The sequence below is a fragment of the Setaria viridis genome, chromosome 8, assembly GCF_005286985.2.
Source record: "Setaria viridis chromosome 8, Setaria_viridis_v4.0, whole genome shotgun sequence".
Lineage (NCBI taxonomy): Eukaryota > Viridiplantae > Streptophyta > Magnoliopsida > Poales > Poaceae > Setaria > Setaria viridis.
This window is the reverse complement of record NC_048270.2, coordinates 16842703-16869212: the sequence shown is the minus strand read 5'-3', so window position 1 is coordinate 16869212 and position 26510 is coordinate 16842703. Positions and strand designations below refer to the sequence as shown.

The window sequence follows — 26510 nt, the reverse complement described above, 5'->3', positions numbered from 1 at the left end:
GTGTTGCTGGGGCTCAGGCTCTTCATTCCCATCGCCGGACATGTTGAGGAACATGTCCGCCTGGGTGCCCTCTTCATCGGTGTACGATATTTGAAGGTTGTCGCCACTACCATCACCAGCAATAATCTGCTCCATGAGATACCTTGCGGTCTCGTCATCTGCCATTTCAACTACTGATTGAAACATACATGGAATCATACATGACAGTCATGAATCATAGAACTGGAACATGAAATAGGAACCTCACACGAAATGAAACGTACATGAAATCGCTTTAGTTACATGTACGTAAGGGTATATACATGGAATCATACATGACAGTCATGAATCATAGAACTGTAACATGAAATAGGAACCTCACACGAAATGAAACGTACATGAAATCACCTTAGTTACATGTACGTAAGGGTATATACATGAAATCATACAATAACATGAATCCCACAAAGTCCAAGATGTTTATATAAATTTCAACAAATTAGTAGTACTTTGTAAGAATTTTTACAAATTTCTTCTAATTTCTACATAATTTATTGGAATTTCTACAAAATTTCTACTAATGGCTAATAATTTTACAAAAACATGAATCCCACAAAGTCCGGAATGTTTATACAAATTTCAACAAATTAGTAGTACTTTGTAAAAATTTATACCAAATTTCTACTAATTTCTACATATTTACTGGAATTTCTAGCAAATTACTACTAATTCCTACGAATTTGAATGAATTTCTACAAAATTTATCAACTGATTTTCTACTGATTTTCTAACTAATCTACAAATATCTATTGATTTTCTAACTAATCTACTAATATCTATTCATTTTCTAACTAAAAAATAAAAAAGGCCCTTGCTGACGCAATCGTTCCCGGCGCCAGTGCCGGCGGACCTCTCGCACGGTGCCTAGCTGATCGATGAGGTGGCGGCGACGAGGGACGGAGGCGGCGCACACGACAGAGGCGGCGATGAGGCGCCGCGACGGATGACGGTGCGGCGGTGATAGAGAATCTGGTGTTGACGGAGGCGGCGACGAGGCCCCGCAATGGAGGCGGCCGATGGCGACGAGGTTGAGGGGGCGCGACGGAGGAGGATCGGAGGCAGGCTGGGGAGATGGAGGAGGAGGCGGTCCGGGCGTGGGCGAGGCGGTAGGACGACGATGGCCGGGGCGATGGGCGACGAGGACGACGGCGGCCGGCGAGGGAGGCGGATGGACGGTGATGGAGCAGGCCGAAGGGCGCGGGATCTTGGCAGCGGTGAAAATTTGGGCAAGTGTCGTAACTGGCGTGGGGTGGGGGTAGAAGAGGCTACAGTGCCTTTTATCCCCCCTCCCTTTCATCCCGGTTCGTAATTGCACCCAGGACTAAAGGCCCTTTTGTCCCGGGTGCCAACATCAACCGGGACAAAAGGGCCCCCCCTTTTATCCCGGTTGCTAACTGTAACTGGGATAAAAGGGGTGCCTTTTGTCCCGGTTGGTGTTGGCACCCAAGACAAAAGGGACGGCCTTTGATCCATGTTGCTTTTGGCAACAGGGATAAAAGGTCCTTTAGTCCCGGTTTCTATTGGCACCCGGGACAAAAGGGCCTTTTCCCACACTTTCATCTCCCGCCTGTTTTTTGGAAAAGGATTTTATTTATGTTTTCACTGCATTTCAGGATGCAAAAACAAAAAACTTCACATATTTTGAACATGCAAAAATATATTTAATTACCAAGTATATTGACAATAAGTGTGAATTAGTCATTAATTCTATACCAGTTCGTTTAGCCTCTAAAATAATTATTTTACTACATTGCTATGATCGAGAAATTATTCAATTAAATAATTTCAACGCGCAAAAAAATTCCATGTATGTATGTAGTTAACATTGTTCATGTTTATCTAATAAATCTTCACCTCAACAAATTTAAGAACACATGAAATCATACATAGGTTACATTAAAAATTGTATCAAATACTACACAAAGGTCAAGTAAATTTAGCGCATTACAATACAACGTTGTAAAATTTCTTCTTCACGAAAGTTCCTTGATCATGATCGCGGTGTAAGTACGGAGCCTCTTCCTTGCATAGCAGGATGCTTGGGTCAAATTCAACTGCGATGGAGGCATGGCATCAAACTGATCATAATCATCTGCTTGGTCTGTTTTATCCTCGACTCTCACAATTTTTCTTTTACCTGCAAGAACTATGTGGCACTTTGGCAATGCTTCCTTTTGGACGGGCACGATTAAGAACATAGTTTTTTAGGACTGCCATGAACCTCTCGAAAGGCCACATATTGTGTAGGTATACATGTCTGAGAATACAAATCTCTTTTACTAGGTGAACCAGTAAGTGCGTCATAATATTGAAGAAGGATGGTGGAGATATCAACTCAAAACTGACAAGACATTGCACCACATCGTTCTGCTTTGATAGCTTGGATGGATCGATTGCCTTCTGCGAAATCGTATTGAGAAACGCGCATAGCTTTACGAGCGGCAACTGGACATTTTCTGGTAGAACACCCCTCAGTGCAACCGGAAGCTACTGGGTCATCAACATGTGGCAGTCATGGGCCTTGAGATTTGTAAACTTCTTTTGTTTCATATTTATTATTTCCTTTATATTCGAGGAGTACCTAGACGGGACCTTCATACTATTCAAGCATTCAAACATGGTATCCTTCTCTTCCTTGCTGAGAGTGTAACTAACAGGACGTAAGTAGTGCTGTCCATTATCTCTCTTTTCGGATGTAGGTCATCTCGTTGCCCCATAGCTTTCAGGTCCCATCGTGCTTCCAATGTATCTTTCGAGGTCCCATAAACATCCATGAAGCCTAGCACGTTCACGTAAAGATTCTTCATCAGGTGCATCACGTCTACTGCGTTGCGAACCTCTAGGATTTCTCAATAAGGTAGCTCCCGAAATATTTACTTTGTCTTCCACATGGGTGCACGTCCGTTATCGTCGTTCAGAACAGGTTGGCTACCATAACCCTTTCCAAACACTACATTTACATCCATTATCATCTCGAAGACACGCTTTCCATTACGGTGTGCAGGTTTTTTATGATGGTCTAGCGCCCCTTTGAAATACATCCCGCTCTTTCTCAGCTGGTAGTGAGCAGGGAGAAATCAACGATGACCCATATAGACGACCTTCTTATAGTGCTTCAAATACATGCTGTCTGTGTCGTCTAAATAGTCGGTGCAGGCCCGATATCCCTTATTTGTCTATCCTGAAAAGTTACTCAGTGCAGGCCAATCATTGATGGTTACAAACAACAATGCTCGTAGATTAAAGATCTCTTGTCTATTCTCATCCCACACACGTACACCTTCTTCCTTCCAGAGCTGTAAAAGGTCATCAACCAACGGTCTTAGGTACACGTCAATGTCGTTGCCGGGTTGTTTTGGGTCTTGGATAAGCGCCGACATCATAATGAGCTTTCACTTCATGCACAGCCAAGGAGGAAGGTTGAACATACATAGGGTCAGAGGCCACTACTCAACTTACCAAATGGATTGAATCCATCAGTACTTAAACCAAACCTTATGTTCCTTGCTTCACTTTCAAAGTCCAGGAATGCTCTATCAATTGATCTCCATTGGGCCCCATCTGTGGGGTGTCTCATCATCTCATCTTCCATACGTTCTTCTTTGTGCCATCGCATCAACTTAGCATTCGCTTTGTTCCTGAACAAGCGCTTCAAGCATGGTATTATAGGGAAATACCACATCACCTTTGTGGGAACTCTCTTCTTGGGAGACTGCCCCTCGACATCACTAGGATCATCTCGCCTGATCTTATGCAGCAGCGCTTCGCAGACGGGCCAAGCATCCATTTTCTCGTATTCATCACCATGATAGAGGATATAGTCATTAGGGCATGCGTGTATCTTCTGATCATCCAATCCGAGAGGGCAAATAATCTATTTAGCTTCATATGTTGTGGACGGTAATTTATTATTCTCGGGAAGAATCTTCTTGACAATGTTCAACATCCCCTAAAATGCCTTATCGGACACACCATTTTTTACCTTCCATTGCATAAATTCTAGTGTCGTACCTAGTTTTTTATGGCTCTGCTGGCAATCTGAGTACAATAATTTTTGGTGATCATCTATCATGCACTGCAACTTTGCTACTTCCTTCTCAATTTCGCAATCTCTGTGTGCATCTCGTAGCACTTGACCAAGGTCATCAGTACAGCCATTTTCTGCAAACTCATCTTCATCAGCCTCGTCCATTGTAGTATCTGCAGAAGCTTGGCCTACAACCTAGTCCAGAATGTTGCCATCCTCCTCCTCCTCCTCCTCCTCCTCCTCGTCTTCCATTACAACCCCTCTTTCATCGTGCTTGGTCCAAACCAAATAGTTAGGCATGAAACCATATCTAAACAAGTGGCTATGAATAGTCCCCCAGAAATCCTTTGAATAGTCCTTCTTGTTATTGTATTGGAAGCATGAACAACATACGAACCCATCCTCTGGCTTGTTTGCTTTGGCCACTTCGAGAAAATAATGCAGGCCATCAATAAACACCTTGCTCCGTCTGTCTGCATTATACATCTATTGCCAGTCCATCTGCATCGTATTATGCATGAAAATTGATTACACTTGACAATGGATTCACGATTGAAAGAATGTCAAACGTTGTAGTGCAAATAATGCTGAAAGTTTAGATATAGATACAAATACACATATTTAAATTAAAGATCCAAATGACATGATACAATACAAGAAGCCATCCACTGGTTATTATCTAGGAGGACTTTAAGCATCCTTGGGCGGTGAAGACGAAGGTTCCACTGAACCAGCCTCATCCTAAGGTTTATTTGTGCCACCTGAAATGATAGTACTAAGTGGACGTGAAACCCCGGGACTGAGGGTGGAGCATAACGACCACCAAAAGGAGGTTCCTGACCCGCGGCAACAGCTTCTTCATGACGTTTCTGCAAATAATGAAGCATTGCTTTCTCCAACACGCTCATTTTCTTTGGTTTATCCTGAGGACCAACTATGATTTTCCCCTTGCCGAAAGAGGAACGACGATCGCCCCCACCATCGCCACTTCCTCTAGTAGCAGAAGCCATCTATGTACAAAAATTCTTACCTTAGCACTGCAGAACTTGTTGAACTTGAAGACTGTGATCACCTCAGTGAGCATGTTCTCAACTGGGTGGCACCGTACTTCGTCATGGAAGAGGTTCGAATTTATGAGAAAGGGGACACAGTCTTCCACGATGTCTGTTGCCGCTCTTTCTCGTAAAATTGAACCTACTCCTTAACGTCCGTTGTTGCTCCACGGAGAACATGCTTACTGAGATGACCACGGTATGCCTACAGAACTTGTTGAACTTGAAGACCGTGATCATCTCGCGAGCATATTCTCAACTGGGCGGCACCGCACTTCGTCATGAAAGAGGTTCGATTCTACAGAAAAGGGGACACGATCACAATGTCCATATCCACTCTTTCTCGTAGAATCGAACCTCCTTCTTGGCATACGTTGCTGCTTGGCGGAGAACATCCTTGCCGACATGAACACGGTATGCAAGTTCAACAAGTATGAATTTGAAAAACCATATTGAATTTGATAAGATAAACCGTCTAGACAAGGTAGCATCATTCTTAAACCACTATAAGAATACATACTATATATGATACATCAATCTCCCTTACATTCTAGCTCAAAATACCTCTCCATTTTCTACTTCATCACATTCTAGCAAATAAACTTTCCATCTCCAACGCATAAATCAAAGCGTAACACGAGGATGAAGTAGCAAACCTTCACAACACTTGTGTTGGATGGGTGAAATTCCCACGAAAATGAGGGAAAAAAATTCGGGTAGTACCTCCCTTGCTTCGGCACCACCGGAGAGTAGGTGAAGCTCAGCTCTCTGTCTTTGTGGTAGATTGGCTCAGGCTGGAGGAGGAATAAAGGCCTCTGTCTTGGTATATAATGGGGATGAGTTTTTATCCTGGTTAAAAACTTCAACCGAGACAAAAAGGAACACCTTTTGTCCTAGTTGAAAATTTACTCCCGGTTGGAGGCTCCAACCGGGAACCCTTTTGTCCCGGTTGGAATTACCAACCGGGAGTAAACTATTTGTTCCGGGAGCCTCCAACCGGGACAAAAGGGCAACCCCACCGACGCTCCGGAACTAGCCGTTGCAACCGGGACTAAAGGGGGGCCTTTAGTCCCTTTAGTTCCGGTTGCAAATACCAACCGAGAGTAAATCTTCCCTCCATTTTCGCCTACCGTGGCGCATCCCTTTTCTCCCGAGCCTACTTTAAACCGGGATAAAAGGGGGCGCATTGAAAGTCAGTTCTCTACTGGTGTATGTTTGCCATGTCTAAGCCAACTGCTAGTATAATGTTCCACTTATTAAGCTCGGTACATGTTGCTTTCTCAAGTAGGTTGATGATACACCTACCCAATATGTAGTGGTTGCATAATCTGATATCATACATGCTTTTGATCGCTATCTAGCTGTACTGATTATGCGACATTAAATAATCATCCTCAAAAACTCGTGCTAGCTTTAATAATCGATTAGCCGTTGTCATGGTATCTGCCCCACCTGGGCAACCAACGCTATTAACTTCTATCTAGTCAATCAGTGTCATCGTATCTGACCCTACCTGATGGGTCTTTCATTTTACACTTGCCATCAGTTTTGCAAGACTAGCGCCCCATTTCTATTTAATACAAATAAGAGAAGGTACTATAGCTTAATATGTAGAAGATATTCACATTTACTAAAGTTGCCCATGAATTGATGCAGTCAACAAGGAAGTCACCAACAATCTAAATGCAAACATCGCAAGCTATCTGCTAGCCATCCAAAATTCTCACCAAGTAGCCCATGTACAGACATAACTCATACACACGTGCACACACCCTACCTATATGAGCACATCCGGGAGCTTGCTTGACAGGTTTTGAGATTGACAAAAATCATCATAGTCGACTTGCTATCCCACACCTTGTCATATACGATTATGTCAGTGAAAAAATAGATAGAATAAATCTAGAAAAATACGAGCTCTCATGCTAAGTTGAGAACCTAAACCTAGATGAGTAATATATCACAAGGAACCTAACCATCAAATACGCTATTTGATTCTATCAAGTAGAGCATGTCATCTGATCACCATATCTTTCGAAGGAGGGGCGTTTCTCTGGTCCGCACTAGAGAGAGAGACAGATAAAATATCAGTATCATAAAATACGTTTATACGCAGAAGGCTTGCGTGCACACATTCATAGGTATCAATGTGTCACCGCGACCCACCTAAATGCACTCTAAATAAACTACCATTAAGCCCATCTCAATTCACAGTACCACATGCCACATTATTAGTTGCAACTGTGCTGTCACTAGGAGCATGCATACATTTCAGGCAAAGATCAGCTTCTAGTGGTCAATCTCCACTACATAACAATGGGAGAAGATTTTGCATAGGAAAAAAAGGAAGCAAGCAGAACCGGCATCATCTTCTCCAGGGAGCTTCTTCGACGGTCTCAAACATTTCGAGACAAGGGTGAGTTAATCTGGTTATTATCGTGGAGGCGGTGGAGGACACGGCAAATCCGGTAGCATGCAGTGAACCGCTAGAGCTAAACGTGGTGGTGGTAGGCAGGGGACGGAGCTCAGAGGATCCGGTGATAGCGCGGAGGAGATTGAGCCGACGTGGAGGTAGAGAGAGGACAAGCGGCGTTGGTCATCTTTGGCTCACTGGTAGAGAACTCGGTATTAGTCCCGGTTGGTAGGGTGCAGATCTCCTGAAATTCCATCCGGGATAAACCAATCGAGATAAAAGAGAGATCTTTTATCCTGGGTCACTCAACCGGGACTAAAAACGGGTCACCACGCCAGGCGCTGCTAAAAAAAATTCCGGGAGGCCCCCCCACACGCGCATGTCGCAAGTCACAAGTCACAAGTCACGTGATTTTTTATACGAAATATGCGCGTGCGTGCTGCATGGGATTCGAACCCACGACCTCCAGCCTCGCGCGTAGCTTCCTTGCCATCCCACCTACACAACACATCTAACTATATAGGGGAGGCAATCGTTTTGTATTAACTCATGGGGGACCCTTTTATCCCAGTTGGAAACACCAACCGGGATAAAAGACCCCATTTTATCCGGTTGGTATTACAAACCGGGATAAAAGGGTTTGAGAGATTTAGACCTCTTTCAGCCACCCTGTTGGAGACCCTTTTATCCCGGTTTGAAACACCAACCGGGATAAAAGACCCCTTTTATCGTGGTTGGTATTACAAACCGGGATAAAAGGCCCTCAACCCTTTTATCCCGGCTGGTAACACCAACCGGGATAAAAGGGGGGTCTTTTGTCCCGGTTGGTGTTTCAAACCGGGATAAAAGGCCTCTCAGGATCTTTTTTTTCCACTAGCCTTTGCAACCGGGACAAAAGGTCCCGGTTGGTGAGCCCCCCGCTAGTGACTGAGTTTTAGTCCCGGTTTGTGAACCTTTTGTTCCGGGTCAACTTTAAACCGGGATAAAATGGGATGCATAGAAGGTGAGTTCTCTACTGGTAGCTGCACCAGCGCTAGCAGGGCTAGCATGGTGGTGGTAGAGGCAGGGGAGCATGGAGGAGGGGGTGGCACGCTGGGAAAGGAAGAAGAAGAGATGCGAAAGTAGATAAGGTGACGAGCGTGCCTCGAGGGAGAAGATGATAAGGTGACCACTATCTAAATTAGATGGCCACTAGGAGATGCTTTTTGGTTTTACTCTGGTTTCATACTGATGACTTTTATTATTTCTATAAAATAAACAAACTTTGCATTTTATGCCTCCAAATTGCAGCAATATGTCACTATCATGAACCAAAGATGGTCGATTACTACCCTACTTGGCATTGATATATTTCACAAATTGTAGTATATGCCATGGGCGCACAAACATACAAAGATATGAACAGCGCCAAATGTGTTGAATGTATTCTCATATCAGGTATCAGATTTTGATAATCCGGATTCGGATCAGTAAGAATATTGATTATCCAGATTCAGATATATGCTATCATGTTTAGTGTCTGGACCCTTCCTTTGGATAGGCGGACGGATAATGTCCATACCGTTTTCACCCCTATCTGGTTTCATACTGATGACTCTACGGTTTGTAATACAAGGCATAGTAAAAAAATGTATCTATCATGTTTTTTCGTCTCTAGACTTATCTGTGCCATAAAAGTATTCAACAGTTGAGAATATCTTCTGTGCCATAAAAGTAAGTTTGTTTTTCACAGATAATATCTTTCGAAACCGTGAAAGATAGCCAACCAGATGTATCGAGGAGTACGCTAGAAGCGATATTTAAAATCACCAGCTAGCACCCTTTTGTGTCCTCATCTTGCACGGGTTAACATGACACCAATCAAAACTTAGATCCTGTTTGGCGCGGTTCCACTCCTAAACTCCAGCAACTCCATCAAAAAATTTAGCCAAACACCCCAACTCCAAAACTCCATGGAGTTGCCAACTCCATGGAGCTGTAGTGCAAATGGAGGTGGAGTTTTGGAGCACCTCTTTTGCTGTTCCAGAAACCTCTCTTTTGAACCTCCTCGTGGAGTTGGTGGGTAATTACCCACCAATGCCACTGGTTACATAAAAAAACGTTTTATTCTATTCTGCCTTCTATTCTCCCGAGTTCCACTCGCCGCCAGAGCCCCGCCCATCGCCGCCCCTGTGGCCGGCCGGCCCTGCCGCCCGTCGCCGCCCAAGCTGCTCCGCCGCCCGTCGCTGCCCAGCGCCGCCCCCGTCGCCGCCCACCCCGCCGCCCGTCGCTGCCCACCCCGCATCCCGCCGCCCAACGCCGCCGCCGTCGCCACCCACCCCGCCGACCGTGGAGGGTCTCCCGTGTGCGGCACAGTGCAGTGGAAAAAGGGGAAGAAGAAGATGGGATAGAGAGGATGACAAGTGGGACCTTAATTAGGGGGGCAACAATGGCAATCCACACTAAAATCGATCTTTTTTGGAGCTCATTTTTGTTCTGGAGTTTTGGAGCGGAGCTGGCTCCATGTGGAGTTCTGGAGTGGAGCAGCTCCACCTGGAGTTGGAGCCATGCCAAACAGGATCTTAATTGATTTTGCCTTGTTTCATGACTACAGTTGATTGCCGCCCCTTTAGTCCCATTAAAAAAAAGGCAAAATTTCCTGCAGGACATGCAAAGTGAGGTGGATTTGCTGGTGGACATCGAAAAAAGAACAATTGGCTGGTGGACACTCTAGTTTTATGATAATTTGCTATAAGACAGTGCATCAATTAAAATAATATTTTTAAGTGAACCGGAGAGAGAAATAGAGTGAATTATCATTTTTGCCCCTGGCTCCACCGGTCAGCCCGTCCTTCTTCCTCCTCCTCCTTCCTCGCCACCTTCTGAGATCTCGTGCACACCAAGCTGCGCCGCGCCCTAGTAGTGATGCGCTGAGCGTACCGCCAGCCAACCCACTAAACTGTCGCTGCCCATGTCCTATTCGTGCATGTGGCCCCTGGACTCAAGGACACCTTGTCCTTGACAAACCTCGAAGAGCCCGCAAGAGCAGAGGGCTAAATCAAGGTTGACCAGCAGAAATTGAGCTCATCTCCCAACTTGGATTATGCTCCTCCATTTACGAATCTAAAGCTTCTTTCCTCTTCCTCCTGTAAGGGCCCATGGTACCCCTGCGCCCGCGGCTGCGCTATCTGACATCAGAGCTCCTCCGAGCAAAGCTCGGGCAAGAGCCGACGCACACTGCTTGATGGCCTCAGGGAGAGCAGGTGCACATGGCTGCCAGGGAGGGGACCTTAGGTGGAGGTGCCCGAAGTGCTCCAGGCAGGTGGCGGGGTGGAGCTAGGTCCATGGGGAAGGGATAAGGAAGAAGAAAGGAGGAGGAAGGAGGGAGGAGGAAGAAAGATCAGACAGTTAGGGCTAGGAGTAAAAATGACCATTCACCCTATTTCTTTCTCCTGTTCAATCCAAAAATATTATTTTAATTGATGTGGTGTCCTCCAGCAAACTATCATAAACTAGGGTGTCCACCAGCTAATTATACTTTTTTCGATGTCCACCTGCAAATCGACATCACTGTGCATGTCTTGTAGCAAATTTTGCCAAAAAGAACCATTCGATGTCCACCTGCAAATCGACATCACTGTGCATGTCTTGTAGCAAATTTTGCCAAAAAGAACCATATCGATGCATTCGCAATTATTCGCAATGACGTCATTCATTTTTTAATCTTTGCCATCCTCTTGTCCAAGTCATCTTGTAGTAGTTGTACTGTTAATAACATCTAGGAGCATTACTATGAAATGAAGTTACGAATCCAGTTTGTCCACTTGAAGATAACCGTTATCTTGGAGTAGTAGAAGCTAATACCATGTTCAAAACAAATTATTTTGCATTCCCAACACAAGTCTTACTAGAATTGAGAAGGCCAATGGGTACTGTGCATTTGATGCAAAAATGTGCAAGAATTGCACTGTATTTTCTGTTAATAATGTATATATTATTTTTTTAGAACTTCATTTTTTAAATTCAGTTCCTAGTAGACCCATAATAATCAAATTGTGTAAGAACATATTAAAGGCCACTACTTTTTTTATCCATCACACAACAAACGCTAGCTTAAATGATACGCTCTCCCCTCCGAACAGTTAAACTTGGTGAAAGGCTCGTGCTAACTAATTAATGAAATATGCCTAACAGAGGGAGTAGAAATTTTTGTTCCACCGGTAGAGAACTCACCTTCCATGCACCCTCTTTTATCCCAGTTTAAAGTTGGCCGGTAACTAAAAGTGGCGTGCCACGGTAGGCTGAATTGAGGGGAGCTTTAGTCCTGGTTGTAAATACCAACCAGCACTAAAGCCCCCCAACCAGTCCTGATTGTAACGGCTAGTTTTTTACCACCAACGCCCCCTTACTTTTATCCTGGTTGGAAGCTCTAATCGGGACAAAAGCCTCACCCTTTTTTCCCGGTTGGAATTACCAACCGGGACAAAAAGTTTACTCCCGATTGGTAATTCTAACCGGGACAAAAGGGGAGCCTTTTGTCCCGATTGGTGTTTCCAACCTGGAGTAAACTCCCAACCGGGACAAAAGGGATTTTTTTTTTGTCCCGGTTGGAATTTCCAACCGGGATAAAAACTCCTTCCCTATGAAATTGCAAGACAGATACCTCTTCTTTCTCCTTCAGCCCGAGCCACTCCACTCCACAAGACAGAGAGTTTCATCCTCCTGTCCATGGCGCCAAAGCAAGCCTAGGGGAGGTGCTGCCCAAATTTTTTTCGTCATTTCCATGGGGATTTCACTAATCCAAACTATTGTGAAGGTTAGTTACTTCATCCTCCTTTCATTTATTGTTGTTATGCTTTTTTTATACTTTAGAGAGAGAGAAAAATAAGTTGGTTAGAATAAGGAAGAATGGAGAGGATGTGTATGCAAGCAGTGCTAAGGTATGAATTTTTGTACATAGAAATGGCTTCTGCTGCTGGAGGTAGTGGCAATGGTGGGGGCGATCGTCATTCCTCTCGCGGCAAGGGGAAAACCATAGTTGGCTCTCATGATATGCCGAAGAAAATGAGCACGTGGGAGAAAGCAATAATTCGTTATTTGCAAAGATGTCATGAAGATGCTGTTACGGCGGGTCAGGAACCTCCTTTTGATGGTCGTTATGCTCCACCGCCAGTCCCGAATGTTTCACGTCCACATATTACTACCGTTGTAGGAGGCACAAATAAACCACAGGTTGAGGTTGGTTTGTTGTAGTGTATCATGTTATTAAATCTGAAATTTAAATATGTGTATTTCTATCTATATCTAAACTTTTAGCATCATTTGCACTATGAAGTTTGACATGCTTTCAATCATGAATAGCATGTAGATAAGTCATAAAGCGTATCAAATAACCATCAATAGGAGATGAATTTTGATGCGAAATGAAATGACACACTTATTCGCAACAAGAGAACCTATATTTGTAATCATTGAAGGATGAAGAAACAATATATTTGAATTGGTAAAAAAAAGAACTACCATAAAACCTAATATTTATAATGTTGGCAAGATATTAGACACCTGCATGCTAAAAATCATATTAAAATTAACTGTGTACAATAGAAATAAAATAGGAAAAAATGTGTAATCCATTTCCATGCGTAATCCATTTTCATGCGTAATACGATGCAAATGAACCGGTAATGGATGTATAACGTGGACATACGGAGCAAGGAGTTTGTTAATGGCTTGCATTTTTTTCTTGAAGTGGTCAAAGCGAACAAGCTAGAGAACGGGTTCATATGTTGTCCATGCTTCCAATGAAGTAACAAGAAGGACTATTCACAGGCTTCCAGGGGGACTATTCATAGCCACTTGTTTAGATATGGTTTCATGCCTAGCTATTTGGTTTGGACCAAGCACGGCGAAAGAGGGGTTGTAATGGAAGATAGCGAAGAAGAGGAGGATGATAACAACATTCTAGACTGGGCTGCAAGCCAAGCTTTTGCAAATACTACAATGGGCGAAGCTGATGAAGATGAGTTTCTAGAAGACGGCCCTACTGATGACCTTGGTCAGGTGCTACGGGATGCACATAGAGATTGCGAAACTGTAAAGAAATCGGAAAAGTTGCATGATTAATGATCATAAAAAATTGTTGTACCCAGATTGCAAGCAGGGCCATAAAAAATAGGGTACCACACTAGAATTTGTGCAATGGAAGGCCAAAAATATTGTGTCCGATAAGGCATTTCAGGGGATGTTGAAAATTATCAAGAAGATTCTTTCCAAGAATAATGAATTGCCGTCCACAACATATGAAGTTAAACAGATTGTTTGCCCTCTGGGATTGGAGGTTTAGAAGATACACACATGCCCTAATGATTGTATCCTCTATCATTGTGATAAATATGAGAAATTGGATGCTTGTCCTGTATGCGGAGGGCTGCAGTATAAGATCAAGCGAGATGATCCTGGTGATGTCGAGGGGCAGCCTCCCAAAAAAAGAGTTTCCGCGAAGGTAATGTGGTATTTCCATGTAATATCACGCTTGAACCATTTGTTCAGAAACAAGGTGAATGCTAAGTTGATGCAATGGCACAAAGAAAAACGTAAGCAAGATGAGATGCTGAGACACCCCGCGGATGGGGCCTACTAGAGATAAATTGATAGAGCATTCCCGGAATTTGAAAGTGATACAAGGAACATAAGGTTTGGTTTAAGTACTAATGGATTCAATCAATTCAGTGAGTTGAGTAGTGGTCATAGTACTTGGCCTGTGACCCTATGCATGTTCAACCTTCCTTCTTGACTGTGCCTGAAGCGGAAGCTCATTATGATGCTGATGCTTATCTAAGGCCCAAAACAACCTAGCAACAACATTGACGTGTACCTAAGACTGTTGGATGATGAACTTTTATTGCTCTGGAAGAAAGAAGGTGTACGTGTGTGGGATGAGGATAAATAAGAGAGCTTTAACCTATGAGCATTGTTGCTCATAACCATCAATGACTAGCCTGACCTGACTAACCTTTCAGGACGGACAAACAAGGGGTATCGGGCTTGCACCCACTGTTTAAATGACATAGACAGCATGTATTTGAAGCATTGTAAGAAGGTCGTCTATATGGGCCATCGTCGATTTCTCCCTGCTAACCACCCACTGAGAAAGAGGGATACTTTTCAAAGGGGCGCCAGACCATCGTAAAAAAACCTGCACACCATAATGGAAATCGTGTCTTTGAGATGATGAAGGATGTAATGGTAGTCTTTGGAAAGGGTCTTGGTAACGAACTTGTTTCGAACAATGATAACGGACGTGCACCCATGTGGAATAAGAAGTTAATATTTTGGGAGCTACCTTATTGGGAAATCCTAGAGGTCCGCAACACAATAGACGTGTTGCATCTAATGAAGAATGTTTGCATGAACGTGCTAGGCTTCATGGGTGTTTATGGGAGCTTAAAAAATACATTGGAAGCATGACAGGACCTGAAATGTATGGGGCAACGAGATGACCTACATCCAGAAAAGAGAGATAATAGACAACACTACTTACATCCTGCCAGTTACACTCTCAACAAGGAAGAGAAGGATACATGTTTGAATGCTTGAATATTATCAAGGTCCCATCTGGGTACTCCTCGAATATAAAAGGGAATAATAAATATGAAAGAAAAGAAGTTCAAAAATCTCAAGGTCCATGACTGCCACATGTTGACGACCCAATTGCTTCCGGTTGCGCTGAGGGATATTATACCAGAGAATGTCCGATTGCCGCTCGTAAAGCTATGCGCGTTTGTCAATGCAATTTCGCAGATAGCAATCGATCCAACCAAGATAGTAAAGCTACAAAACGATGTGGTGCAATGTCTTGTAAGCTTTGAGTTGGTATTTCCACCAGCCTTCTTCAATATTATGACGCACCTCCTGGTTCACCTAGTAAAAGAGATTACTATTCTTGGTCTTTCGAGAGGTTCATGTCAGTCCTAAAAAATTATGTTCTTAATCGTGCCCGTCCAGAAGGAAGCATCGCCAAGGGATATGAAACAGAGGATGTCGTTGAGTTTTGTGTTGATTTTATTGACTCAATTAATTCGATTGGGGTTCCAACTTCACGCCACGAGAGGAGGCTGCAGGGAATGGTCGTTGAGAAATGATACTGATTTGTTTGACAAGGCACACTTCACTATTCTGCAACAATCATCCTTTGTGGCTCCGTATATCGAGAAACACAAGCATATGCTAGTTTTCGAACACCCGACGAAATCCAATGCCTGGATTATACATCATCACATGGATACTTTTCCCTCTTGGTTGCACCAAAACCTTATGGGTAACTCTGAGATTCACCCACAGCTCACTAGGTTAGCCAGGGGACCTTCTAGCACCATTGTGAAATTCCAAGGCTACGAGATAAATGGTTATACATTTTACATGAGAGCCCAAGACCAGAAAAGCACGAACCAGAATAGTGGTGTCCACATAGATGCCATAGACAGTAACAGGAGCAAGGACTCGTATTATGGTTTCATAGAGGATATATGGGAACTCGAATATGGACCATTGAACATCCCTTTGTTTCGTAGCCAATGGGTGAAGCTAACTGGCGTAACCAAAGATCAGTATGGAATGACAATAGTGGACCTGACCAAGACTGGATACAATGATGAACCATTCATACCTGCTAATGATGTGCATCAGGTTTTCTATGTGAAGGACATGTTTAGCAAACAAAAGAAAAATTCAGAAGAGCCATGGGAGCTAAAGAACCATATAGTGCTTCCAAGTAAAAGAAAAATAAAGGGAGTCGAGGACAAAATAGACGCATCAGATGATTATGATCAGTTTGATGGCATGCTTCCATTCACTGTTAAACTTGACCCAAGCATCATGCTAGCCAAAGAAGAGGCTCCATACTTACGCCGCGATCATGACCAAGGAACTTTCGAGAAGACAAGTTTTTTAATATTACATTATAATGCACTAAATATAGTTCACCTTTATGTAAAGTGACATTGCAAGGTTCTATGATTTCATATACTACTTGATACAATTTTTAATTTAACGTATCTATGATTTCATGCATGTTTAAATTAGGTGAGGTGAAGAATTATTTGAAATATGTTTTTTAATATATTTTTGCATGTTCGAAATATGTAATGTTTTTATTTTTTCTTTAACAAAACCAGTTAAAAACATACAAAATTTTGTGTGTTCAAATTAGTTGAGGTGAAGATTTATTCGATCAATATGAACAATGTTAACCACATACATCAATTGAATTTTTCGCGTGTTGAAATTATTTAATTGAATAATTTCTTGATGATAGTGATGCAGTAAAATAATTATTTAGAAACTAAAAGAACTAGTATAGAATTAATGACTCATCCAAACTTACTGTAAATATATTTACTAATTTAATATATTTTTGCATGTTCGACATATGCAAAGTTCTTGTTTTTTTCTTGCTAAAACCCAGTAAAAACATATATAAAATCTATTTGCAAAAAATAGGCGGGAGACGAAAAATGGAAATAGTGCCTTTCGTCCCGGGTGCCAATTGCAACCGGGACAAAAGGCCCACCCCCTTTAGTTCCGGTTGCAATTTGCAACCAGGATAAGGGGGGGATAAAAGTAACAGTCCTCTTCTCCCCCTCCACCCTTCAACACTTAGCCAAATTTTCACCACTCTCCAAGACACCGCGCCCGTCCACCTCCGTTGCCGTTGGTCTCCCATCGCCGCCCTTCCACCTCCGTCGCCCGCCGTCCCACTCCTCGTCGCCCACCGCCCCAGCTGCCGTCACCCATGACCGGACCGCCGCCTCCTCCGTCGCCCCAGCCAGCTGCCGTCTCCTCCATCACACCCTCTCGTCACCGCCGCCTCCGTTGCGCCTCCTCATCGCTGCCTCACTTTGTGCCGCCTCCTCGTCGCCACCTCCGTCCGCGCCGTCCTATCATCGCCGCCTTCGTCGTCCCCGCCGCCACTGGCCTCCGCCGCCCCAGCCTCCTCCTCGTCCACATTACCACTCCGCCACCCCAGCCACCATCGCCCGCCGCCCCGTTGTGACCTCCGACCCTTTTTTGAAATTTTTTTAGTTAGACAATTAGTATGATTAGTAAAAAATCAGAAGGAAATTATTATTATTAGTAGAAAATCAGTAGGAAATTACTGTTAATTAGTTGAAAATCAGTAGGAAATTACTATGATTAGTAGAAAACCAGTATAATTTAGTTTGGATGCTTAGTATAATTTTTTATACATTTTGTATAACTTTTAGAAATTACTATGTTTTATTATAAATGATTCAAAAATTAGTAGAGATTTGTAGAAATGCTTAAGACTTATTTAGTATAAGTGCTTAGTATAATTTTGTATACATTTAGTATAATTTTAAGTACATTACTATGATTTAGTACAAATGCTTTGAAAATTAGTAGAAATTAGTAGAAATTTGCTAGAAATTCTTACAAATTTGAAGAAATTTGGTAGAAATGTTTAGAAATTAGAAGAAATTTGGTAGAAATTCTTAGAAATCTTTAGAAACACTTCAAATTTGGTAAAATTTAGTAGGAATTAGTAGAAACTTGTACAAACACTTCAAATTTGGTAGAAATTCTTAGAATTTAGTAGAAATTTGTAGAAACACTTCATGTAGGATTCATTCAAGATATTTCGTGTAAGTTTCATTCTAGACTTTCATGTAACATTCTTGTAAGTTTTCATGTATGTTTCATTCAAGACATTTCATGTAAGTTTCATTCAAGACATTCATGTAAATTTCTTGTGTACATTTCATGTGTACGTTTCTTGTGTACTTTTCAATCACTTTGTTTTTTCTCATGGTTGTTCTATGATTTCATGTATATACCTTAACGTACATGTAACTATGATTTCATCTGTGTTTAAAGTAGCTGAGATGGCAGACGATGAGACCGCAAGCTATCTAATGGAGCAGATTATTGCTGGTGGTATTGGCTTCAACCTTCCCGTAACGTACACCGATGAAGAGGGTCCGGCAATGGCAATGAAGAGCGTGAGCCCTAGCAAAACCTTGCTGTGACGGAAAGTTCTGGCGAGGTATATATCATTTACATTGTTTTATCACATCTATAATGTCTTATTTGTTATTACTATGTACTAATTAACGAATCTTAAACTATTAGCCCTCTTGATCGATGAACCGTTAGAAGCCCCGAGGTCGTACAGAGGTGATGGATGAAAGGCTTATCATCATGGAAGTCATAGAAGTGGGCAAGCCGATTGCTCCCGAAAACATGGCAAAATAGTACGTGAGTCAGATTGGGATAATCGTAAGGGACAACATGCCCATCAACATCAGGGAATGGAGGGGCAAAAGTACTAATCCATATGCACTCCCGGATAGAGAAAAGGAAATGCTGTGGTTAGATGTGAAGAAACATTTCACATTTCCCGAAGGATGTAATGAAGATGATGTGAAATCGTCGATGCTGAAGAAGATGGTCACACAATTCCAGACATTCAAGAAGATGCTGGATGCCACCTTCATCAAGAAGGGCCGGACTCCGGATATGAACGAGTGGCTGAAGTTGAGGGACCACTGGGAGGCTTTTGTTGAATACAAAACGAGTGAAGACGGTGCGAATAAGGTTCCCACCAATGTTGCAAATGCTGGCAAGAAGGAGTACTATCATCGCCTAGGCTAAGGTGGTTACAACACTACAATTCCTAGATGGCGCAAGATGGAACAAGACTAGATCAATTGGGGTATCATACCAGCAACTCTTGAATGGCCCAATTGATCGAAAAATTGGTATTACACTCATAGAGGCAACCTGAGCTAAGAGGATGGGACACTGATCTTCAATGAGACAATACGTTAGAAGGCCGAAAGGTTATCAAGAACATTGAAGATGCTAAGGCTGGGAGGTTGAAGGTGGACTGAGAGAATGATGAGCTGACATTGGCCCTCGGGAATCCCAAGCACCCAGGACGTTGCTGAGGATACGGGGTCATTCCGTGGAACTTCGCTTTCCAAGGTGACATGGACTCATACAGAAGCCGCAAGCGAAGAAAGCAACAACAAGAGGAGAGGTGGTGGCGCATGTTAGAATCCAAAGTGCATTCACAAGAAGTAAGAATGCAGGAGAAAATCAATCGTCGAGTGGCCTTGGCAGTTGCAGAGTTGGCCCAATCTGGAGCACTGCTAGATCCAAACGTCGCCAGCCCTTCTCAACGCCTCGAGAGCAACTGTGCTTCTACAGGGGTCCCCGATCCACAAACGCCATGATTACCCATGGACGAGCAATGGTTCCCTATGGATGTCATCATGCAACACACCTCATGTGAGCTGCATAAACCGGTCGGCAACATCACCATTAAGGTATACTTATACATAATATTTATGCAATCTTCTCAATCCATCCACACCTCGGGAGTTTAATAACTTCTTTATTTCTGCTATATGTACAGGTGGTATACGGGAGTGCCTTACGAATCCTGCCAGGGTAGACAATCCATGGTATAGAGATTTCACCTAGCTACGCCAGCGTCGGCCTAGAGCAGCTCATTGATAGCCAATATAAAGGCATAGAGCTCGACCTCCTAGGAGGCGATGGGGAAAGGACACTAGAAGATGCGCTTCATGGGATCATTCTATGGTGCAAATACTACATCATCATCCCTGGCATGGAGGCATCACCGCTCCCTATAGATCCCCAGCAGCGACCATCTCCTCAAAGCTCAAGACTGTCATCTCCACTACGGCCTGCTCTAGGACCGTCATCTCCAGCACAACCTGCTCCAAGACTGTCATCACCATTGGGACTGTTGCTTCCTACTCGATCACAGTCTCCATCTCCAGCACATCCTGGTGGTGCGAGCAATGACGACAACAACACCCCTCCCTGATCACCATCGCTAAGACTAAGAGCCGCATCGAGTAAGGAACCTGCAGCCCCACTTAAGAAGTCATGACCACCGCCTCCCAAGCTAAGACAGAGAAAGAAAAAAACAAAGGAGCCTGAATTGACTCCTGAGGAACGCAGGGAGGCAATGACTCATGAAGAACACTAGGCCCAAACCAAAGAAGAATGCAGGCAGTGGTTTAAGAAAATGGCCGAAGAAAGAAAAGCAAAGGTGATGGAGCCACTGCTAGTAGATCGAAGATAATTAAATTTTTTTATAAAGATGTCAGAAGAAGCCAAGAAGATGTTTCCACCACTATCGAACTACGGCCGGACGTTAGTCAAGGCTCATGAGAGGCAAAAAAGGAAATGAAAGTCGTCTTCAAGGGGTAGTGTCCCCCACCTAAGCCATCTACCAGAAAAAGATGCTCAAAAGATAGCAGCAATGCCCTTGGATCAACAAGAACAAGTAGTGAAATTCATCCAAGAAATAGGAATGTCCCTTTCTGAATGTCTAGGGCAAAGTGAGCTGCCAGCTGCACCGCCAATTGAACCAAAATGGACCTTTGAGCTAGGCAAGTCTCTGGTAAGGCCTGAGTTGGTACGGAAGCTATCAACAAAAATGTACGAATTCCATGAATGTTACATGAAGCAGTCCTCCATTTGACATGGAAATGTTCGGCCTTAAGGTAAAATCGATAGATTTTTTTGGCGAAGGTGAGAAAGTCCTATGGCTAGAATTCAAGGATATATATAAAGTGTACCGTCATGATACCCTTGACATCTCTCGCATCAACGCCTGGGCTTTGTAAGTGTCCGTGTATATATATATATATATATATAATTATGTAAATTTTGGCTCATACCATTATTTTTTGTGCGTGCGTCACCCTACTAACTTCGTCTTCCATTTTATGTAGGATGCTAATTCAGACGTACTGACCAGAAGCGTACTTCGATGTTGGCTTCATGGATCCATCCCAAGTTAACCAAGACCAGATATGGGATTTTTCAAAGCAAACGTTGATGGAAGTATACAATTTCCTGGACAAACAAAATTACAATGAATACATACTACTTCCATACAACTTCAAGTAAGTGTGTGTATACCGTCTATTTTTATTTTCTTTTTCCTGACCTGATTAATGTTAGTTAGCTCTAATATGAACATTTACGTACGCAGTTTCCACTGGATCCTCCTAATAATTGAGCCTGATAGAAGCCACATCACTGTCTTCGATTCGTTGAGGAAACCACTGAAGCAGTACCAAGACATTCAAGACAAGCTAGACTTGTAATAATTTTGGACTTTTATCTCTTTGCAAAAGTTTGTTTCCTAAATTTTTACCTAACACTGTATCATTCATTATTTTAATATGCAGCGTATGGGGACAATTCATCAGGAAACACAAAGGTCCATTCAAAGAAAAACTTACATGGAACACAGACTTCCCAGTACGTATGAAGTTTGCATATTTTGTATATTCTATAGTACGAATATTTCATAACTTGTTTTTTTCCTCACTGAAGTGCTTAAGATATGAACCTGGGAATAATCTATGTGGCTACTACATCTGTGAGCACATCCACAATTTTTTGGGACCCAAGGGACTAAATATGACGCCACACAACTTTAAAGTATGTAAAGTAAAACTATTGATAGTTAATTATTTTCTTACTCTTTATATTTAATTGTTCGTGTAATATTCACATATTTTTAAATTACAGATGCATAATATTCAACAAAGACTCTTGGAGAAGGAAAGAATAGGAGCAATATGCGAAGGTCTCATGGGATTCCTGGTGGATGAGGTGGTAAATCCACAAGGAGAATTTTATTACGATGGACGAAAATTAGACGCACTGAGCAGCACCACGACGGGAAGATCCAAGGAATGACCGGGACAAATTTTTGTATATATATATATATATACACTAATTGTATAAATACTATGCTAAGATTTGTATAGTATGCGAAGAATTGTATATATACTAAGAATTGTATATATAATAATTGTATAAATACAAGTTTGATTTCATTATAAAAAATAGTCTTAACTACTAAAGGGTACGTGATGCATGAAATTACAGACGCCATGCAGGCAGGCGGTTTCATGCATGCCCTTTAGTCCTAGTGGGAAAAATCAACTGGGAAAAATCAACGGGGACTAAAGGGGCCTGTCCCATGCCTAGCGTTGCAGCCCCTTTAGTCTCGGTTGGAACCAACTGGGACTAAAGGGTGTCTTTAATCCCGGTCCGGTTGAGCTATCCGGGACTAAAGACCCTCCTTTCGTCTCGATTGCTTAATCTTGGATGGATTTTTGGGAGATTTGACCCTACCAACTGGGACGAAAGGCGAGTTTTCTACTGATGTTGTTCTACTTTTCTAATTGATATACTTTTTGAAATGAGAAAACTTCCTCCATCAAAACATCCTGGCACTGGCTTTTCGCTATGTTGGTGCGCTAGGCAAAATTATGTTGGATATTAATTTTTTCTTCCTTTTATTATTGAAACTATGGCATTTTTGCATGTCGTGTTGAGCACCATGTCACATTACGCTTGAAAGCAATGGGTATACCATTTCTCACAATTGATAGCTCAAATTCAGTGCGTTGTGATAAGTCATTCAAATGGACTAAAACACGTTGTTATAAAAATATTGTAGGACAGGTGTAGTACGTGAAATATATTCCTCTGAAAGCAAGGTGACATCTGACATCGACTACAACCCGTAGGATCTGCCCTCGGCGTATAGCAATGCGACCGTCCATAGCCGCCTCGATGGATACACATCAATGGCAAGGGAGGTCCATGGCTCAGAGTACGATTTGAGCACCTAGGACCTTGACGGAGAAGTCGTCATGAGGGCGGGAGGAGGTAAGAAGCATGGCTGGTACTGGATTGGTTATAGCACAATCGACACAGCCAGTACTCCCACTCTCTCCCAGATTCGAGCAAGGAGCACGAGTTCCAGCCAAGCGATACGCCCACGGCCAGACACTACACGGTTCCAGATGGAGGCACTCCAGGTTATTTCTGTTTTAAGAATTTGTTCATTGATTTTTACATACTTTTGTGTTGCATTGTAACATTGGGATGAAATATTGTAGGCCCAGGTGGAAGAAGAAAGGAGGCAAGGATAGAGGCAGATCGGTAAACGATGGAGGCAGAGTGGCAGATGATGGAGCAGATGTTTGAGTATATGCAGGGTGTTTGTGCGAGGATGGGTCAACCTTCGCCACTGATCCCATTCCCTCCTCCTCAACCTCCTACAACTACTCCTGTGAGTCACTTCACAAACTTATAATCACCGTTTCTAGTTTATGTAGAATCAACTTACAAAGATGCTAAGATGCCTAGAAACTAGAAATAAACTAGAAACTAGAAAATAGAATGATTTATAGTTTACAAACTAGAAAGAAACTAGAATGATTTATCTCTTCTTCTTTGTCCAGAATTAATCAGCGGCATCAAACGAGCCTCATGACCCAGCATGGTCACAGTGGACACCCCGGCCTCCTCAGTGACTACTTGTGATTTTATTGGCATTTGCATTTGTGGATTACTTGTGACTACTCAATGGACACCCTTGGACTCAGTGAATTTTATTTGCATTTGTGGTTGTGAATGAACCTACTTGTGATTCTGAAGTTTATTTGCAATGTGTTGTCCATATATATCTATATGAACTGCCTGTGATGGTTATTGTGAACTATGTGTGATGCTTATAATGTTTATTATAGTGGGGTACGTTATACGTGACTGAACCATAAAAGCTGGAAATAAATGGTCACTTTGCCGAGTGTTACACTCGGCAAAGGCCTCTTTGCCGAGTGCTAGACGTAATACACTCGGCAAAGAGGACACATGACAAAAATCTGTTCATTCTAGGCAGATTTTGGCCTCTTTGCCAAGTGTCACTAGCCTCTTCGCCAAGTGCCACAGTGACACTCGGCAAAGATGCTAAGATCTGGCCCAGGAGGCGAGGCTTTGCCGGGTGTCAGTGTATGGCACTCAGCAAAGCTTGCATCTTTGCCGAGTGTTTTCTGCCGATGACACTCGGCAAAGAGACATATGTTGCCGAGTGTCTTTGTAACTGGCACTCGGCAAAGAGCCAGGTGTTGCCGAGTGTTTTTGCCAGCTGGCACTTGGCAAAGGCGGCGTCTTTGCCAAGTGTTTTTTGCGTTAGACACTCAGCAAAGCCGCCATCACCGTCTTCTCCCCGTTGCAGACTTTTTTTTTTGTTGAGAGTCGGATTTAGCACTCGGCAAACTATTTGCCGAGTGCCCGACGACAAACACTCGGCAAAGCAATGTTTACCGAGTAAATCGATGTCGAGTGATCTTTGCCGAGTGTAATAGTCGGCAAAATCTTTACCGAGTGTTTTTTGGACTTCGTCGAGTGCCCTAGGCACTCGGCAAATCTTTTGTTTTCAGTAGTGAGCGTGTACAAAGTTCCTATAGACATGAACATATATCACCACGAAATCTTTTAAACATAAATATGGTTCCACTTGCATGCATGCACACATAAACGAAAGACTGATCCACACATCAAAGCATTCAACTGAGAGATGAGCTTCGGGAAACACACCCAATAGATTATAGCTTACAACTGGCTAAGTTTTAGGGGTAGAGCTCGACGATTGACCGAACACCTAAAACTGGTATAATTTTGTACTCAGCGAAACCAGCTTCAAATATAATCTTCCTCCACTCTTGCTCATCTCTCTCAATGCCATTGACAATCATAAAAAAGAGATCATATAATACTTGTGTTTCTCTATGCTTATGATTTGAAGGCCCTGCACCAACTACGGTGTCTACTATTATCACCTTTCCACCTGCATCTCGTGGAGGTATAGCCTTCTTGCAGTTCTTTAATATCGTAACACATTCGGAGTCAACCCAGTCATGCATAACCCACTGAAATAATCAACAAAGACTTGGAGTTATTCTGGGCTCTTCTGGTGAGATTGAAACTACTAGTACTTCCTAGGATCCACATAAATGTAATTTCAGACAGTGCATAACCTCCGAACACAAGTTCAGTATAAATTATAATAGAAGTCTTACTACTTAAGGTTGAACATACTTTTTCTCAGGAACTCTTACAACAAAATGAAATGCATCCCCAAACAAAATGTAATACTAGAAGACGTACCTTGAGGAAGACTGCGTTTGCAGGTGGAATGCTCTCAAACATGTCACCAGCAATGTATTTAAGTCCGGTGCTAGCAGGAGCACTGGCTACGACGTGTGAGAGATCCCGCACACTGCAGTCTATGTGAGGGAAGGCCTTTGAGATGGCCTGTGCCGCTGCACCATGGCCCCCCGCAACATCAATGAGGGAGCTTATCCCCTGGAAAACGTAGCCACACTCTTTGATGGCAATATCCATGAGGAAGCGGCTATCGGCGACCATTCCAGCATTGAAGAGAGGGCTCATGGTTTCGTCGTGGCCGATCACATCCCACACAGTCTTTCCATGCGACATCTCAAAAAGGGTCAGATCTGGCAGCTCATGCTCAAACCAAGTGGCAAGACAGAGGAAGGGGGACACAAAAGTGTTATTGAGAATCAAGCTTAGTGTAGGAGTCAAGCTCAGAGTGCCGACAAGAAGTCGAGATGCCGGAGTGAGACCATAGACACAATCACCATCACCAGCCGAGTGCTTGGAATTGGCAATGCTGAAGATGCCGGTGACACTGAGCACGCGCATGAGTCTACGCATGCATGGTATCTTTGAGGGGTGAAGTTGGACCTTGGTGGCTATTTGGGTGATGGTGGCAGTGCCGCCATGATGATGGATTGCGTCAGCGATGCGGAGTTCCATGGCGGATTTAAGTGCCATGGACTTGATGAATGCGAATGTGCTGTGCCAGAGCTCAAGCTGAGCATCGAGCAAGGCCTGCTGATCAGTGTAGTGTTGCTTCTGGATGGATCCCATGGCACGATGTTTCCGCTTTGTTACCTTATCAGTTATGGCCTTATGGTTGGATATAGAAAAACATGTACGCTACAGCTCTATTTATAGACTTATGGTTCAGAGTTACCTTAGAACTGTATAATAACCATGTTCAGTAATTTTCTAGGTGAAAAACATACAAGTTCAATTGCAAATAAAA

General features: G+C 43.0%; 1 protein-coding gene and 1 long non-coding RNA gene across 2 annotated transcripts; one reads left to right on the top strand and one right to left on the bottom strand.

Annotated features, from left to right (window-relative positions):
• The first annotated feature begins 23010 nt into the window (after window positions 1–23010).
• LOC117866747 (uncharacterized) lies at window positions 23011–24120 on the top strand. Its single transcript, XR_004642989.2, has 3 exons — window positions 23011–23412; window positions 23494–23666; window positions 23839–24120. It is a non-coding gene; the product is annotated as an uncharacterized lncRNA (long non-coding RNA).
• Window positions 24121–24857: 737 nt separating this feature from the next.
• Window positions 24858–26398, bottom strand: LOC117866746 (O-methyltransferase ZRP4). The gene is made up of 2 exons (XM_034751029.2): window positions 25547–26398; window positions 24858–25308 (listed from the first exon to the last, which is right to left on the bottom strand). Exons 1-2 carry the CDS (start codon window positions 26330–26332, stop codon window positions 25009–25011), a joined length of 1086 nt encoding a protein of 361 aa, XP_034606920.1. The 5' UTR covers window positions 26333–26398; the 3' UTR covers window positions 24858–25008.
• Between the last annotated feature and the right edge of the window lie 112 nt (window positions 26399–26510).